At 56.9% G+C, this 17785-nt stretch overlaps 7 protein-coding genes across 7 annotated transcripts; 4 read left to right on the forward strand and 3 right to left on the reverse strand.

Moving 5' to 3' along the window:
• Positions 1–677: 677 nt before the first annotated feature.
• On the forward strand, positions 678–3065 carry PHSY_002756 (transcription initiation factor IIF subunit alpha; the record flags this gene model as incomplete). Its single annotated transcript, XM_012333378.1, has 1 exon — positions 678–3065. The coding sequence occupies one exon, from the start codon at positions 678–680 to the stop codon at positions 3063–3065; it is 2388 nt and encodes a 795-aa protein (XP_012188768.1).
• A 600-nt stretch (positions 3066–3665) lies between these two features.
• PHSY_002757 (hypothetical protein) lies at positions 3666–3872 on the forward strand (the record flags this gene model as incomplete). The annotated part of the gene is made up of 1 exon (XM_012333379.1): positions 3666–3872. One exon carries the CDS (start codon positions 3666–3668, stop codon positions 3870–3872), a length of 207 nt encoding a protein of 68 aa, XP_012188769.1.
• Positions 3873–5212: 1340 nt separating this feature from the next.
• PHSY_002758 (glycosyltransferase) lies at positions 5213–11206 on the forward strand (the record flags this gene model as incomplete). The annotated part of the gene is made up of 1 exon (XM_012333380.1): positions 5213–11206. The coding sequence occupies one exon, from the start codon at positions 5213–5215 to the stop codon at positions 11204–11206; it is 5994 nt and encodes a 1997-aa protein (XP_012188770.1).
• Positions 11207–11950: 744 nt separating this feature from the next.
• Positions 11951–13552, reverse strand: PHSY_002759 (hypothetical protein; the record flags this gene model as incomplete). Its single annotated transcript, XM_012333381.1, has 1 exon — positions 11951–13552. The coding sequence occupies one exon, from the start codon at positions 13550–13552 to the stop codon at positions 11951–11953; it is 1602 nt and encodes a 533-aa protein (XP_012188771.1).
• A 712-nt stretch (positions 13553–14264) lies between these two features.
• On the reverse strand, positions 14265–14651 carry PHSY_002760 (hypothetical protein; the record flags this gene model as incomplete). The annotated part of the gene is made up of 1 exon (XM_012333382.1): positions 14265–14651. The coding sequence occupies one exon, from the start codon at positions 14649–14651 to the stop codon at positions 14265–14267; it is 387 nt and encodes a 128-aa protein (XP_012188772.1).
• A 760-nt stretch (positions 14652–15411) lies between these two features.
• PHSY_002761 (tRNA-methyltransferase) lies at positions 15412–15816 on the reverse strand (the record flags this gene model as incomplete). Its single annotated transcript, XM_012333383.1, has 1 exon — positions 15412–15816. The coding sequence occupies one exon, from the start codon at positions 15814–15816 to the stop codon at positions 15412–15414; it is 405 nt and encodes a 134-aa protein (XP_012188773.1).
• Positions 15817–16737: 921 nt separating this feature from the next.
• Positions 16738–17637, forward strand: PHSY_002762 (hypothetical protein; the record flags this gene model as incomplete). The annotated part of the gene is made up of 1 exon (XM_012333384.1): positions 16738–17637. One exon carries the CDS (start codon positions 16738–16740, stop codon positions 17635–17637), a length of 900 nt encoding a protein of 299 aa, XP_012188774.1.
• Positions 17638–17785: the final 148 nt, after the last annotated feature.

Below are 17785 nucleotides of genomic sequence, written 5' to 3' on the forward strand. Positions count from 1 at the left end.
TCTTGTGTGTGGGGCACGATGGTGGAGTCTCGTAGGGAAGGATCGGAATAGGCGAGAAGCCGCCGAAATGTCTTTTCGTTCCAGCTTGACTTGCGATTGATTCCCAACAATGGCGGCTATGACGCTGCTCGGATTGGGCGATTGCCGTTGGGTCAATTCTTGGCAACGAGAGGGAGCATGTGGACGTCGGTGGATTAGCGAGAGTGATCCCGACACTACGCCACGATGCTGGTGCTCTGGGCTTCAGGCCTAACTAACTCTTTCGGCTCGCTCGCTTGTGGGAAAGGGAAAAAAAGTCAGAAGTGGAACCACATTTCCTACTTGGCACGGCGCCACTCTGCTCCTGTCGGCTCGCTTGAAAGTCAATTCAGGGTCTGCTCGTGTGCGTCCCGACTGCGCGTTGACTCGCAGCTTCTGGTGTCGCGTCTGTAATTCGCTTTCCATTCCGTCGGTCTGGCGTGCGATCCGTGCGAGAGTAAATGTGACTGCGAGCCCAAAGAAGAACAGCCAAAGTGGAGTTAAAAAGTGAGTTGAGGTTGCTCACGCTCGGCAATCGGCGTACAGCAGCTGGTGCTTTCAAGACATCGTCCTAACTCGTTGCTCAAAATCTCGACGACTGGCCATCCTCACCTCATTGTCGCCGACAGCTCGGCACCGACTCGTGTCGATCACAAACCATGCCTCCCGTAAAAGCCGAGCCTGGCACTGCCGGCGTCAAGACGGAGAATGGCAGAGCTGCCGCTCCAAGACCACAACCTGCCAACGGCACTAGCAACAATGCTCGTTCCAACCTTAACTCGGAGGAGGACAAGAAGGATCTACCACCACCTCCGCCCACCACGTATCGAGACATCCCTCTGCTCTCCACTGACTGCGGTCAGTGGCTCACTCACCTCATGAAGTTTGCCCATCACACCCGTGTCGACCCCAACGACACCGCTCAGTTCATCCCACCGCTCAAGCTCAATCGCAAGAACCCGCCCAGGCTCAAGCTGCCGCGTCCCAATCCGGGAGACCCCATCACCGACAAGTACAACAGACCCATGATGGGCAAGGACGGTCAGCCTCTCACATGGCCCGGACCGGACGACGATCTGCAGCGCATTGAAGAAGTGATCAAAAGGGACAACGCGCCTAAAGGGCCAGGTGCTGATCAGAGTCTCATCGCGCCAGGTGGCAGCGCTCGTCCGCCCAAAGCCAAGCTGTTCAAGAAGAAAGTCAGAGAGATCCACAAGGCTGCCGACAGTGCAAGGAAAACCATGAAGGAGGAACACTTCCCATGGGTGCTCGAGGATTTCGAAACTTCCGAAGATTGGGAGAGCGTTCGCACTCCCTTCCCCACCGGTGCACGGGCTCTGCAGGATCACATCGACGAGCTCAAGGCCAAGCGATCCGGTAGCAGCGGTACCGACGCTAACGGCGATGTCAAGATGAACGACACCAACACCAAGGTCAAGGCCGAAGGTGGTATCAAGCACGAGTCGGGCGCATCTGCCTCTGCCTCGTCCTCCACTTCGCATGCACCGTGGATCGGTAAGCTCGAAGGCGACTCGAGCTCCGAGGCCTCGTCGCTTCATGTGCTCTTTGTCTTTGACGAGCGTGACGCGGGTGGGTTCAAGGTGGTACCCGTCTCGCGCATGTACAAGTTCCTACAAAAGCCCAAGCATTCCACCATGACCAACGAGCAGGTGGAGCAGGAATACCAAAAGTACCAAAAGACCAAAGAGATGGACCGATGGGCCCTGCGGAACAAGCCCGTCTCGGCCGGTGCATCCGTGTCCAAGCACGAAGACAATGCAACTTGGCGCAGCTGGCCTCAGGTCAATCGACTCTCGCTGCCCACCGGCATGTCGTTTGGTGCAGGTCGTCGCCGCAACCTCATGGCCGTTCACGGTGGGGAGTTGCTGCGCGATGACGACGATGACGACGCGAGCGCATCGCGTAGACGCAAGCGCGAAGACAGTCCTGGCGCTGGGTACGACGAGCTCGACTTTGAAGAGGAATTCGCCGATGACGAAGAGTTGCACGACCCCGAGGCCGATGTCGCAGAGGATGAGGAGGCCAAGGAGCTCGAGGAGCGTCTCAAGCGAGAAATGGCGCGCGCCAACCATGTCGGAGACGAAGAGGACGCAGCGGAAGAGGCGAGTGCGCCGGAAGACGAGGACCAGATCTTGACCGGAAGCGGCAAGCAGATGATGAAGATCATGCGTGCTCTTGCCAAGCGCGAAGGCAACGAAGTGTACGACAAGGATGACGACGGGCGCAATCCGTACGCCACGGACGATTCCGAAGAGGATGAGGAGGAATCGTACGTAGCCAACCCCGAAAAGGCGATCCAACTGGCTCGCGAAGAGCGCGAGAGGAAGGAGAAGGAGGCGGCCAAGAACAAGGACAAGACGACACCGGGAAGCGCCTCTGGGTCCAACACGCCCAGCAATCGTCCCGAAAAGCGCCCTGTGCCACCCGCCGCCTCCAGCGCCAGCCAGACGCAGCGTCCTGGAGCGGGTCACGCAAGTCTGGCGCACCGCGCTACCAGCCCGACACGCGGAGCATCCAAGATTGGCAGCAAGCAGGTCAGTCGCTCATCGAGTCCAAGCCTTGCTCGCAGCGTCAGTCCTGGCCGAGCAGAGTCGCCGCCGCTGGCAACCTCGGATGCTTCCGCCGCGAACTCTGGGCTGAAACGAAGAGCCGACAGCCCTGCATCGTCAGCTACGACTTTAGCTGGGGGATCCAACGCGTCCAGCAGCCATCCCGAAGCCAAGCGGGTCAAGACAGGCAGCACCGGTTCTCGAGCCGGCTCGCCCTCGGGATCGCCGCCGGGCTCGAAACCAGCTTCGCGTGCAGGAAGCCCCGGCGCACCGCGCGTGCCTGCGAACGCGGTGGAAGCCGAGATCATCCAGCTTATCCGAGAAGGCAAGATCGCCAACACGAGCGAGCTAGTGCAGCACTTCCGAAAGCGTCTCAAGTCGGAACCGCACATCAAGGATCAGCTGAGTGCAGCGGTGCGCAAGGTGGCCGTGATGGATAAGGCGACCAACCGACTCAAGCTCAAGGATGGATTCTGAGTGGCATGGCGATGAGGCCGGAAGCGTTTGTACTTTTTGATCTTGACCATGCACGATGCGGACGAGGAAGGATGCTGTTTGTTACGATTGAACAAATGATACATTCACACCTATGCCTCGCTTGCGTCGAACCCCAATGTAACAGACAAGCAAGCCCAAAATGAAAGCGGGGTGCGGGATGACGGCTCATGGCCGCAATTTCCCGCCTGAGCACAGGGGTTCCGAGGCTGAGGTTGGCGCGCCTTTTCGCTTCTCCTTTGCCAAGCCGAACGGGTCGATCCTGATCATTGGAAAATTGGCTTTGCCTAGCCTTTGAGATTCGAGCTTGTTCAGTTGACTTTTTCGTAGGCTTACAACGTGAACAGTGAGAGAAGTCGAGATTGCCTTCGTCGATCAAAACAAGCACACAGGCACGCCAGACGATCAACGTGTGGTTTACGGAACGGAATCGAAATGCCGCAAGACCAGGGCAGCAGTTACTGGCTGTCTGCGTTGGGATCGACGGGTGCGCGGCTCGTGAGGTAGCGGAGCATTTTGGACTTCACTCAGCAGGCAGTGTGCATGGATCGCAAGCGACGTCCGCCCATTTTCAGTGGGAAAATGTACGCTGACGAGCATTGTACCGCTGAACCCAACGGCAAAGAATTGGTGAAACCTGAGACCGCTGCACGAGGAACTCCGGCGATCAAGAGGAGAGTCTCGCGGAAAAAAGTGGACGCGCTGGCAGGCGACGAGCATTCCACGAGAGTTCGAATTTCGATCTTGACCTCCGATTTGCAAGGGGAAGAGGAAAGGGTAAAGATGTGAATCCAACACCCGCTCGGACCCTGACTTCCTGGATCGTCTGTGTGTACCTTTTGCCGGCGTCAGAAAATCAAAAACGATCTCTGTCTTCCATCACATTCGCCGCGAGCTTCTTCACCAAGGTCGTGCACAAGCTAGATCTTGGGTGATCTACTGACTAGACAATTGCGAGGCATGTTCAGTTGATTGACGGAAGCGCCTCGGCCCACACGATACGGCAATGTCGAGCCTCGTCGATGGTGGTGAGCAAACCCCGCTCGCAGAGACATCAACATTTATGCCAGGAAAAAGGAATTATCATAAATGAATAAAATACCTGATGAACAAGGGGTCCCGGACCACGCAAGCGAGGTTTCGAAATGTTACGCGCTTTGCTTGGTTGTGCTCCTTGCTCGCTTTTCTCTGTCCGCTTCTTTCTCGCTGACCGATGGGCAATCTCGATATTTCAAGTGGACGAAGACCTAATGTCTACCGTGATCACAGCCGGCGTACGGGCACGCCCAGACGACACCAGCGAACCGACATAGGAGACTGCGCCTTTCCAAGTTGCTCACTGACCATGTCAATCCGGTGCCAGTACAATATCGTGCTGGTGAACCCTCCCTTTCTTCACGTCCTTTTGTCTTTTTTTTTCTTAATTTTTTTTTTTCGTTCTGAAAATTGTTGCTGTCGCTGGGCTGAAGCGTGTGTGCGTTTGTGATTGTGCGATGTGGAATTTATGTGATTGGTATTGAGTGAATCCCCCTGAAGCTGTCAAAACGCCGTCCAGTGAGCCAGCACAGAATACTGGTGTGACATTTGTGTGTCAGAGGCGGGCTGCTGGCTCTAGCTGCTCACCGTCCCTTGCTCATTCCTGCTCGCCTAGACCATCGACTGTTGGTGCATGTCGCTCTCCGTCCATCCTCACCATCTCCCCGTTCCTACCACACCTTTCGCTCGCCGTAGCATTCTTTGACCCCGCTCGAGCTCGTGTCCTCGGATCGCACTTCCTAGCCGTGATCGTGCGTGGTTCGCTGTGGCGCTTCGACTCGCTCTGCTGACACACGCTTTCGTCTATCTCCCTGACACACACACTGCGTCGAGCCATCTTTTCTTCGCACCATCTCGACACGACTTGGGCGTCGTCGCCGTCACTTTCATCCGCTTGTGTCTGCGGTCTTCGTCATTTCGAGCACGCTTGCACCTTCGCTCCTAACCATCGTCGCCTGGTTTGGGTTTCGTCCGGTACACCTCTGTCTGCATCGCCCACCAGTCGTTCTCCTACAAGCTTCCATCACAAAACCTCTTCGTATCACGACAGCGCCCGCAGCTTGTCTGCGACTGGCCGTTGAATCATCACCGCCATGTCGGCTCCCGAAGATGTTGTCAAGCTCTCGCAGCTCACCAACATCACTCCCGACACCATCTTTTCGGTTCTTCGCGATAGGTTCTACGCCGGCTTGCCCTACACCTCCCTCTCGGACTCCATCCTCGTCTCGGTCAACCCGTACGCCTCGTCCGGCAACCGCAACAGCGATGACACCCTGCGCGAATACACACGAGACTATCGCGAAACAAACAAGCAGCTTCGCGCCGCAGCCTTGCCGCCACACATCTTTGCGCACGCCTGCAATGCCTACTTCTACATGCGACGCACTGGTCAGGACCAGAGCTTGCTCATGGCCGGAGACACCTCAAGCGGAAAGAGCGAGGTCCGTCGACTCGCCCTCCGCGCTCTCATCGACCTCAGCGTAGCGCCACCAGGCAAGAAGGGCTTCAAGCTCGGAGTCCAGATCCCCTCGGCAGAATACATCCTCGAAGCTCTCGGCAACTCGCGCACCCTCGACAACAGCAACGCTTCTCGCTTTGGCAAGTACACCGAACTCCAGTTCTCCGACTCGGGCAAACTCGTCGGTGCCAAGACGCTCGACTACTACCTCGAAAAGAACCGCGTCGTCAGCGCCGCTTCCAGCGAAAGCAACTTTCACATCTTCCACTACATGGTCGCCGGTGCTTCGAACGAGGAGAAGGAATACCTCGGCATCCACGACGCCGCCTCCTTCCGCTACCTCGGCCAGGCCTCGCGCAACAGAGACGCTCAAGATGCTGCCAAGTTCGACAGGCTCAAGCTCGCCTTCAAGAACGTCGGCTTCTCCAAACGTCACGTCGCCTCCATCTGCCAGGTGCTCGCCGCCATCCTCCACCTCGGCAACATCGAGTTCCACTACGACCGTCAACGCACCCAGGACTCTGCCACCATCCGCAACCCGGAGGTGCTCGACAAGGTCGCCGAATACCTCGGAATCTCCTCCAAGTCGCTCGAAGAGGCGCTCACCTACAAGACAAAGATGATCCGCAACGAGGTCTGCACCATCCTCCTCGACGCCGACGGCGCATCCGACCACCGTGACGACCTCGCCAAATCGCTCTACTCGCTCCTCTTCGCTTGGGTCAACGAGAGCCTCAACGAGAGGCTCTGCCGCGACGACTTTGACACCTTCATCGGCCTCCTCGACCTTCCCGGCTTCCAGAACCTCTCCAAGGGCAACTCGCTCGACCAGTTCTGCGTGAACTTCGCCTGCGAGAACCTGCACCGCTTCATGCTCCGCAGCGTCTTCGAGAAGCGACGCGACGAGTTTACCGACGAGGGCATCACCCACCTGTCGCCCGAGATCCCCTACTTTGACAACGCAGAAACTCTGCGTCTCATGACCAACCAGCCCGGTGGCTTGATCCACATCATGGACGACCAGGCTCGTAGGATGCCCAAGAAGAGCGACCAGACCATGATCGAAGCATTCGGCAAGCGATGGGGCAATCATCCCTCCTTCAAGGTCGGTCCTGCCGACCGCAGCGGCTTTTCGAGCTTCACCATCAGCCACTACAACAGCGCCGTCACCTACACGAGCGAGAACCTGCTCGAGAAGAACAGCGAGGTGGTCAGCACCGACTTTGTCTCGCTCCTCCGCGGCAGCCAGCAGGAGTCGGGCAAGCTCGCCAACGACCCCACTCAGTCTTCCGGCTCCACCATCCCCTTCATCCGCGGCATCTTCAACACCAAAGTGCTCAAAACTCAGTCGCATCCCAAGAATGACCAGACCATCGTCGCAGCTCAGCAGTCGGTCAGGCCCATGCGTGCGCCCTCAACACGTCGACCTAATCGTGGCAACACGGTCAAGCGCAGCAACACGGTCAAGAAGGGTGACGACGACGACTCGGAGGACGATGCTGCCGACGCTTCCACCAACGCCAAGAAGAACGCCGTCCGATGCGTCGCTGGCGACTTCCGTGGAGCACTCGACCTCCTTTTGGAGACGCTCGAGGAGACAAAGACCTGGTTCACGCTCTGCATTCGTCCCAACGACAACCAGCTTCCCAACCAGTTCGAGGCTCGCGTCGTCAAACAGCAGATCACCACGCTCGGCTTGTCCGAGATGTCGCGCAAGCTGCTTCACGAGTACAGCGTCAGCATGACCTACGAGGAGTTCTGCCAGCGATACGCCGACGTTCCCTCGCTTCAGGCCGTCCAGATGCGCGACGCCGTCTCGGGATTGGCCAAGCAGAAGTTCTCGGCAGCGCGCGAGGTCATGTCTTGGTCCGACGAAGAGGCCGCTTCCGGTCGTGTCAAGGTCTTCCTCTCGCACACCGCTTTCCGCGAGCTGGAAGACGAGCTCCGCGCTGCTGATGCAGACGAAGTCAAGAACAACGAGAAGCGAGCGCAGCTCGATGCCGACGCAGCCGCGCGCGGCGAATCCGATCCCTTCTCCCCGGTCGCCGTGCTGGCCGATGACTATACCCGCAGCCGCAGCAATGACTTTGTGGGCGCCTACGGCGACCCGTTCAAGGAGCGCTCGTCGGTTGCTCTGCCGCTCGTCGGCCATGGCGCCGCCGGCCACGACGACGAACTCGAAGAGGTCAAGAGCCAGTACTCGGGTGTATCTGGAACTTTGCCTAGAGCCAGCTTCGGCGGTCGACTCAGCGGCGCCCCTTCGTTCATCGGATCCGAGGCGTACGCTCCTTCTCGCAACATGTTTGCCGACATGGGCAAGAATGGCCTCAACGAAAAGGCCGGCACCGCTGCCTTCACCGAGGAGCCACCGGGCGAAGTTGCTGAAGAGGTCGGCGTCACTTCGACTCGTCGAAAGTGGGTCGCATTCACTTGGGCGCTCACCTTCTTCATCCCGAGCTTCGTCCTCCGCCGCTTCCGATCTTTGAAGCGACCCGACATTCGCATGGCGTGGCGCGAAAAGCTCGCCATCAACTTCATCATCTGGTTCATCTGCGGCTGCGCCGTGTTCGTCATTGTCGTCCTTGGCAACCTTATCTGCCCCAAGCAGCACGTCTACAGTCCTACCGAATTCGCCACTCACAAGGGAGACTCGTCGTTCACTTCGATCCGCGGTGAAGTGTTCGACCTCAGCAGCCTCGTCAGGAGTCACAAGACTGCCGTCCCTGTCGTCCCTGCCAATTCGATCCTTGCTTATTCCGGAGAGGATGCAACCCCGATCTTCCCCGTACAGGTCAACGCGCTCTGCAACGGTGTCGATGGCAACGTCAGTCCGTGGGTCCAAATGTCCAATGAGAACTCGACCGACAAGAACGCTCAGTACCACGACTTCCGATCCTACCACGTCGACGACCCTCGACCCGATTGGTACTACGAGACCATGTGGCTGCTCCGCTCCAATTACCGTGTCGGATTCATGGGCTACACTGGCGACGGCATCCGCGACATCCTCACTGAGGGACGTGCGGTTGCCATCTACCGTGGCGACGTGTATGAGGTGACCGATTACATCAAGCAAGGCAACCAGGGCGTGCTCAGGGCCCCCGACGGCTTTCAGGCTCCAGCCAACACCAACCGTAAATTCATGAGCGACGCCATCATCAGCCTGATCGCCCAGAATCCCGGCAAGGACATCACCAAGCAGTTCGACAACCTGCCTCTCGACCCCGACGTGCTGGACCGTCAACGAGTTTGTCTGCGAAACCTGTTCTTCATCGGTAAGGTCGACCACCGCAACTCGCCGCAGTGCCGCTTCTCGCAGTACATCCTCTTGGCCCTGTCGCTCTTCATGGTTTGCATCCTCGGTTTCAAGTTCCTTGCTGCTCTCCAGTTTGGACGCGCCCGAAAGCCAGAGGACCACGACAAGTTCGTCATTTGCCAGGTGCCCTGTTACACGGAAGGCGAAGAGTCGATGCGCAAGACACTCAACTCGCTCGCTGCGCTCAAGTACGATGACAAGCGCAAATTGCTCTTCGTCATTTGCGATGGTATGATCGTCGGTTCCGGTAACGATCGTCCCACGCCACGCATTGTGCTTGACATTCTCGGTGCCGATCCCAATTTGGAGCCCGAGGCGCTCAGCTTCCTCTCGCTTGGTGAAGGCAGCAAGCAGCACAACATGGCAAAGATCTACAGCGGTCTCTACGAGCATCACGGTCACGTCGTTCCTTACATCGTCGTTGTCAAGTGCGGTAAGCCCTCGGAACGTTCGCGTCCCGGTAACCGTGGTAAGCGTGATTCGCAGCTGGTCCTCATGCGTTTCCTCAACAAGGTGCACTTTGGTCTGCCCATGAACCCGATGGAGCTCGAGATCTACCACCAGATCAAGAACGTCATTGGTGTCAACCCAAGTTTCTACGAGTACATCCTGCAAGTCGATGCCGATACCGAAGTTGAAGCTTTGTCGCTCAACCGCTTCATCTCGGCGTTCATCCGCGACAAGAAGGTGATCGGTCTCTGCGGTGAGACGGCGCTCTCCAACGCCAAGGCGAGCATCATCACCATGCTTCAGGTCTACGAGTACTATATTTCGCACTACCTCGCCAAGGCGTTCGAGAGTCTGTTCGGCTCCGTCACCTGTTTGCCCGGTTGTTTCTCCATGTTCCGTATCCGCACCCCGGACACGCACCGGCCCTTGTTCATCGCTTCGCAGATCGTGGAAGACTACGCCGAGAACCGCGTCGACACGCTGCACACCAAGAACCTGCTTCATCTCGGTGAGGATCGATACCTGACGACCCTGGTGCTCAAGCACTTTGGCAAGTACAAGACCATCTTTGTCCGCGACTGCAAGGCCTGGACCGTTGCTCCCGACGACTGGAAGGTGCTGCTCTCGCAACGACGACGATGGATCAACTCGACCGTCCACAATCTGGTCGAGCTCATCTTTACGCCTGGTCTTTGCGGTTTCTGTCTCTTCTCGATGCGCTTCATTGTGTTTATCGATCTGCTGTCGACCATCATCGCACCTGTCACGGTGGCCTACATTGTCTACTTGATCGTACTGGTGGCTACGGCAAACGGCACGGTTCCATTGACGGCCATCATCATGCTGGCCGCGATCTACGGTTGTCAGGCTGTCATCTTCTTGCTCAACCGCAAGTTCGAGATGATCGGCTGGATGATCGTCTACATCATCGGCATTCCGATCTGGTCGCTCTTCCTGCCGCTCTACTCTTTCTGGCACATGGACGACTTCTCGTGGGGAACCACGCGTGTTGTCATGGGCGAAAAGGGTCAGAAGGTGGTGGTGCACGAAGAAGGTACCTTTGACCCGAGCGAGATCCCGCTGCAGACGTGGACCGACTACGAGAATGAGCTCTGGGAGCGCAACTCGGCGCGATCGATCGGATCGATCATCGAAGCGGCGCGCGCGGAGAACAAGTCGCTCGGATCGCGTGCCGGATCGCAATATGCGCCGAGCTTGTACGGACAGCCTGTGCTGCCCCACAATGCAAGCTTCGGACACAGCCCTTCGCCTTCGTACGGTGGCACCCCCTCGCAGTTTGGTGTCTATCCTGCTGGGCCTGGCTCGCAGATGGGTGGTGGATCGCAGATCGGCGCTGGCGGCTACTTCCCTCAGGACGCTGCTCGCCAATCGACGTACAGCCTTGGCGGTGGGTACGGTGGACAAGCCATGTCCATGTACGGTCTGCCTGCCAGCTCGAGCTACGTCATGCCGACTGGTGGCAGCGGATTCATGCCTCAGCCGTTCAACACGACGGCAAGCATGTACGGCTATCCTCAACCGGTGGCAGCTACCCAGTCGATCTACGGTGGTTCGCAGCTCGGTTTCGGTGCAGGAGGCTATGGCGGTGCTGTTGCTGTTGCTGAACAGCAGCAGCAGGGCGCTCGCACGTCGATCAGCCCGGACAACCCTCAACCCAGCGGCATGCTTCCGTCGGACAGCCAGATCAAGCTCGACATTCGAACGTTGATCGCCGAATCCGACCTGACGACGATCACCAAGAAGCAGCTGCGTGCCAAGCTGGAAGCCAAGTACGCTACCTCGATCGACTCCAAGAAGACGTTTATCAATGGCGAGATTGAAAATGTTCTTTCCGAGTCGTAATGCCCCCCTCTCTCTCTCTCTCTCTCTCTCAGTTTTTTCTGTTTTTTGATGTTTTATGGACAATGTTTCTCGAGAAGGTTGAGTGGCTTGCGAGTGTGTGTGTGTGTGTGTGTGTGTGGGGATGAGAGTGATGAGTTGCGTGTGAGGTGAGATGGATGCGGGTAGACGAGTGACAGGTTGAGCGGAGTGTTGGAGGGCGGCGAGGAGGAAGGGATTGGTGGACGTCTAGGTGGTGCGAGGACGTGAGCTGCGGTTGTAGTATCGAGTGCGAATGGAAGCGAAGGGGGGAATAAGAGATTATGCTCTTGGGTGGGCGAAGCGCTGGTTCGCACTAACAGTACACAAGCGTGGCGGGAGCAGGAGGTAGCTTTGCTATTGCAGCCTAGACCAGATCCCGGCTCACCGTTTCTGAGAAACATACTTGCATAGACAGCTCGATAGCACCTGGCAAGGGACTTCTCTGAGATACCTCACTACAGAACATCGGTTTGTTTTCACTGTCAAGATCGACCACACCCCAGTCGATAGATTCGTTTGCGTACTTGATTCGCGACACTCGTCGAGATCACATTGACCCCAACACACAAGTCATAGATTCCGGGTGCGGGGAAAAAATGATTGCTCACTTGTTTCGGGTTACTGTTGCGTTTAATTGACACATCACGGGACATTGTTACAAAGAAGCGTGCTGTTCCGCCAGCATGAATCCGTTCAATCCCTCATCGCAACCCCAAGCAGAATACTTCACTGACCAGCAGCACCCTTGCCCATACCCATCCTAACACCCGCAGCTCTATTCAACCTCGGCTCGATCGACGGCGCCCTCAGACTCGACAACGAAAAGCTCAACGACGACCGCTTGTGCCCCGCGACAGCGGTGAAATCCGTCGCCTTCACAGCCGGAGACTTTTCCGTCAGCCGCGGCGAAGCAGTTCCGGAAGGCTGCTGGGTGCGCGCCAGCGAGGCTCGGTTCTGCCGAGGTGCTAGCGACGGCGCTGCGAGGGACGGGATGGATAGGCTCAGGCTGGTGCGTTTGTGACCTGGTGTGGCGGTAAAGTCGACAGGTGCGCGATCGCGATGCGCTGCACTTTGCGGGGTGGAGACGGATGATCGACGTGCAAGGGATGCGCCTTTGAACGACGATGGAGGAGCAGAAGCAGCATCCCTAGAGGTCGGTCGAGAAGAAGCGGTGGCTAGAGTTTGCGGCTGGATCCGACTCATGCTGGCCCTGTTCTGACGCGGAGCGATGGTGGGGGGGGCGATGGACGCGATTGTAGTCTTACCGATGAGTGAGTGACGTTTGTGACCCGGAGTGTTGGAGAAATCCACCTGTTTGCGAGGTGCGGCATCTGCACTCGTCGAAAGAGTTGTTGGGAAGGCGTGTCTAGTGGCACCCGCTGCTGCTGAAGCTGGTCTACCTGCGAGTTCGGGAGCAGCGGCTGATGGTCCACCTTGCCGAGCCATGGCAGCCTTGTTGAGACGAGGAGCGATGCTCGGCGCCTTGAGCGAGACAGGTGGTGCCACTGGCCGCTTGACCACGCCAGAAATGCCCACACTAGCAGAATCTTTGGTCGGACTGACGTTTCGAGAAGCAACGCGAGCAGGGGAGTCCGGTAGCTGGACACCCATGCGCAGTGCTGCTGCTTTGCTCAATCGGGGCTGGATCGACGGCGCACTCTTGACGGTTGTGGGGATGGGTCTGGCTTTGAAGGTAGGGTGAGCAGAAGAGGCCCGGCTTTGAGGTCGAACGGACGTAGCGGCCGTGGAGGTGGATGCGGCAGAGGTGTAGCTAAATGCGCTTTCGGCGGCGCTGGACGAGGATGCGTTGGGGACCATCGGTGGCGCGTGCTCGACGGGAGAGGCAAGGGAAAGGGTGTGAGTCGAGTCGGTCACAGCCGTGGTATCGCTGTCGAGCCCGTGCGGGAAGAGAAGCTCGATCTGCATTTCAGCAGTAGCACAGTCCGGCGACACGTAGATCTCGTCCTGACCGTATGTTTCCCACAGATTTGGTGCAAAGTCACGCAGCAAGACTTCGACGGCCGAATCCTGAGTTGCGTGCTTCATCTCGAGGACGATGAAGAAGCTCGTGGCAGCCGTGAACTTGAGTGCCCACCGAACGAGCGTTTCTGCTTCTCCCTGCGTCGAGATCTCGTGTGCGAGCAGCGATCGTAGTAGGTCGTCGTCCTCCGGGAGGGATAGGCAGAGCGAGCGTTCGGCTACGAGTTGAAAAGGCGACGATTTAGTGTCTACCAGATGGTCGAGGATGGAGAGGCGATGGACGGTGGATGCTTGGTTGAGCAGCGCCACTACGGCTCTCTGGCTATCGAATTGAGGGGAGGTTGTCATCGTGTGAATATTGGGCACTGGAGATGGTGGTTGACAAGACCGATTGGCGGACACCGCGACTTAGGGTCAGGTGAATGGGTGTGAGCGACGGGGTTGCCGCATACCTCATCTGGCGCTGCTGCGCAGAATCGGACCTCATTCCGAGAGCTAAACCTTGCTTTCCTACCAAAGTCACAGTCGGAGCAGTCATCCCTTTGTGAATCCGAGGAGCATTCCGAGCGGCGGCAGCGACTCGTCAACACGCTGCACTTTTCCCCTCACGTTGGGCTCACAAAAAAAGCCCAAATCCAGGGTCCAGCCGAGACCAACAACACCCTCGCAGCAAAAACGTGGAGAGAGGCAGCCGCAGGTTGACAGCCAAGCAAGGCGCACAATTTCGAGGACGCGTCGGTTGCTCAGTCGAGACGCGCCAGGCAGAATTGCAGAGGTGTCATGCATGCTCGTGCATCACATGCGGGTCGGCGTGCAGATTGGCGAGAGATGTTGGACTTCTGCTCGATTCACGCACAGCTCCAAAAGGTCTCATGTCACGTAGCGCTTGCCCTTAGTAAGAGAAAGAGAAAAGCCTTTTTCGATATCGTATGAGTCTACATGGCATCTAGCAGGAAAATATGGAATGAAAGAGGTCGAGAGCCAAACGAAGCGCACATAGGGGCATCGAGTGAAGCCTGTCGTGGCTACACGACTTTGAACCCTGACGGCAACGGCCGCCTCAAGCCCTGTGGTCCTGGACCTTGCACTCAAAGTAGTTGCTCCACTTGGTCAGGTAAAGGTTACCCACCTGCTGGGGAGTGCACTCGGGGCAGTTGATGCCCATGGTGTGAGCACCCAGCCTCTGGAACTCGAGCAGTCCACCCTCTGCAAACTGGTGGTATGTGTAAGCCTTGTTCTTAGGGAATTTGACGCTGCACTTGCTCATCACCGGCTTGGCAGTGCGAAGGTCGGATTCCTTGGCCGCGGCGTAGATCTGAAAGTGCTCGATGCTGTCCTTGTGGTGGATCTGCGACCAGGGGCCCGCGTGGTCGATGGCGGCTGCCTCGGTGAGCGTGATGCTGGCGAGGAAGGCGCCGAGAGCGAGAAACACGGTGGTGAACTTCATGATTTTGACGGCAACAAGGGGGTCTTGGATGAGGGTATGCTTGTGTGAGGAAAGAGTGTAGAAGAGGTGAATGGCGATTACTGTATTGGCGAGTCAGACTGAGAGGTTCTTATACACGTCGAGGATGGAAGAGATCGAGTGTCGATCTCAGACTTAACCTGTTTGCTTTCTAGGAGCAACAAAAAATCCCACCGCCTAGCAAGCCACACGAAATCACTCTGCGGCAACACGGACCGCACCTCCCGCTCGTGTGGGTCGAACGAAACACCACCGCCACCACCCACAAGGCATGCGCCTTCAATTTCCGATCGGAATCGGAGGTCCGTGGTGCATTCGTGACGCGCCAGTGGGCGAGCTACAGTCTGTTGCATGCGCCCATCATTTGGCGGGCGATTCGGACATGTTGGATGCAGACGCATAGTGACAACTTGTGTCCGATAGTCGTCCGCAAGTGCGTCACACCATCTTCGACAAGGTTGTATTTCTTTTTTCGGGAGCATTGTACTCGTCACTCATGCGCGCTCGTTTCTCAGACGTTTCAGCCGAGAACTCAGTTCCACTCGATGAAAGTGAAGATCGTGAACACTTAAATCTAGATCGCAATTGGGACCAATGATGAGATGCGTGCGACGAGCTCGAAAAGCGAGGCTCAGTAGCAGCAGCGATCACGCAGATCGAGAACACAATCAAGTCATGGCATCAACAGTAAACGGACCGAAGCAAAGTCGATCGAGAGCTCGAGCAGAGACGACAATCGACCTCAGTTGATGGGCTTGTCCTCGTACATCTTGCAAGTGAGGTAACCGCTGATCTTGGTCAGATAGTAGTTTCCCAGCATCTGGGGCGAGCAGTCGATGCAGTTGGCTCCGAGCACGTCGTCCTCGAGGTTCTGGAACTCGAACTCCGAGTTGTTCACGAACGTGTGCGCAACGACGTACTCCTTTTCGGAAGGGTTGGTGACGGTGCACTCGGAATACTTGGGCTTGACCGTGTTCAGATCGGTGCCCTTGCGAGCCGAGTAGAGGGCCCACTTGGTGGCGTCCTGGTTGACTTCCTGAGCCCAGGGAACAGGCTTGGTTTCCTTGGGATGCGTAGCAGTAGCGGAAGTGACGCTTGTGGTGGCGACGATGGCGAGCGCAGCGAGGGAGAAAGTGATGGTCTTCATTTTGAGTGAGTAAGTGAGAGAATGATAGTGTTGCGAGATGTCTGAGCAAGTTCTTCAAGTTCGTTGAGGTGACATCCCAGCATCTTATAGGCTGCGAAAGATTCTGAGGGGCATGTTGCCGGAAGGTCCGTGCCAACCGACTCAACGTTGAAGCGAACAAAGCACGTCGATCGTTGTTGTTGCGAGTGCACAGTCCCACCGTTGGGATTTTACTGTGCAGTGCGTGCGGGTCTTGATGAGACGGGGCCTTTGTCTTGCGGCTTGACACACCCGAACTTCGCAGCCTCTCGGTCAGGTCATGCTGACAGACGACGGGACCTTTTCTGAGACTGTGTGTGACAACGGAGGCACGCGCGGATCGTCACGTGTCGCTCATCATCCATCATCGTGCATGCTCGTTGATATGCCCTGCTTGTTCGCCACCGTTCACGCCGGCGAAGGTTTGTATTGAACTCAACGACCCCCACATGGCCACCATTTTTAAGGGGGTCAGGTCGGCTGTAACTTACTGTACAAAGGCGAAAGTGGGTCAGCACTAACGACATAAAGACAAGGTCGTGCTGCAATCGCGATCCGGCAGATGCCCTTAGCAACGTCAGTCGCACCCGTCCGCTCTCGGAATGTGATAACAGGGCCTCTCACGTTATCGATCCGACGTGGGTCATTCAAGGATCGGTCTGACGTCGTCAGGCAAAGTGGTGTCGTTGATGAACTGCCGTGGGGCCATCACCAATTGACGAGCCTCGAGAGCTTTTTCGCATACCATTCTGCGGCAACACCATGCTGGTGTGCATTCTGGCTTTGACTCGTTTGTAGACAAACCCGACGCAACTGAATCGAGTGTGGAATGACGACAACCACGCCAAATGACTCAATGAATTCAACTCTGCTTTCTCCGGAGTTGTTCGAACATGATGTCAAATGAGCAGCTGCAAGCGTTCGAGCTCGTTTGAACGTCCTCTTCGCATCCTTTGTACCTATCTATCGCTCGCGCAGCTGCTTCTACGTCTGCATGACCGAGCCATGATGTCGTTCACCACCTTGCTAGCCATCTGCCTATCCTTGTCCCTATGCGCTTCATGCTACCCCTCTGAGCCAGCAACCCAGCAGCACGCGCCGCCGTCGACTCCACCCGTACCGTTTCCAACCGTCTATTCACCTGTGGTGCTCGCACAACTCTGCGAAGAGCCCACCAGCTACTGCATCTACGTCGATCAGATTCGTCCTGGAGCTGTTCGAGCTTCGCCTGTCAACGCCACGGATGACCGTAAGCAAAACACCCTCTCAGTGTCAGCCTTTCCACATCGACTTGTACTGACAATCATTTCTCTCCACTGCCTCGATATCGCTTTTGCAGAGGGAGCTTTCCTCTTCGAACGAGCATCATACATGTCCCACCCGTTCCACGTCTGCTACGGCGGATGCTGCATTGATCTCGACTTTGCCTCCAAGCCAGGTTGCGTCTCGATGCGCTACTTCAACCGAAAGAGCAACGAGGCAGGTCATTTGCTGGCTAGATTTGCTGACAACGTCGAGCAGATTTTGGGTCCGAGAGAGTATATGCAGAAGGAGTTGATTGCTTGTCCGACAAAGGATGAACCAGCTCTTCCGTATGCTGTCATCGGTGCGAGAGGTGGTCAAGGGAGACCAGAGCAGGAACAACAGGTGTCACACCTTCAGACGCATCCGACTCAGGGAAAGGCCCATGTACAACCACATTCGGCTGGAGCAAATGCTGCGCAGAACGGTGATGGTGGGAAGAGCAAAGTCGATCATGATTACTTTGACGACGTCACGGTACCCCTTGCCGACCTTGTCTAGCTTTCTTGCCTACACTTCAAATTGCATGCCGATCCATCCCGTGATGTTGAAATACGATGCGGCGCAACCTCACATTCACCATGACCGACTGAACGGGCGATGTGTGCAAAATGTTGCCAACTTGACCATTTCTGCGAGAAGCTCACGC

The sequence above is a fragment of the Pseudozyma hubeiensis genome (assembly GCF_000403515.1).
Source record: "Pseudozyma hubeiensis SY62 DNA, scaffold: PHS28, whole genome shotgun sequence".
NCBI classification, from domain to species: domain Eukaryota; kingdom Fungi; phylum Basidiomycota; class Ustilaginomycetes; order Ustilaginales; family Ustilaginaceae; genus Pseudozyma; species Pseudozyma hubeiensis.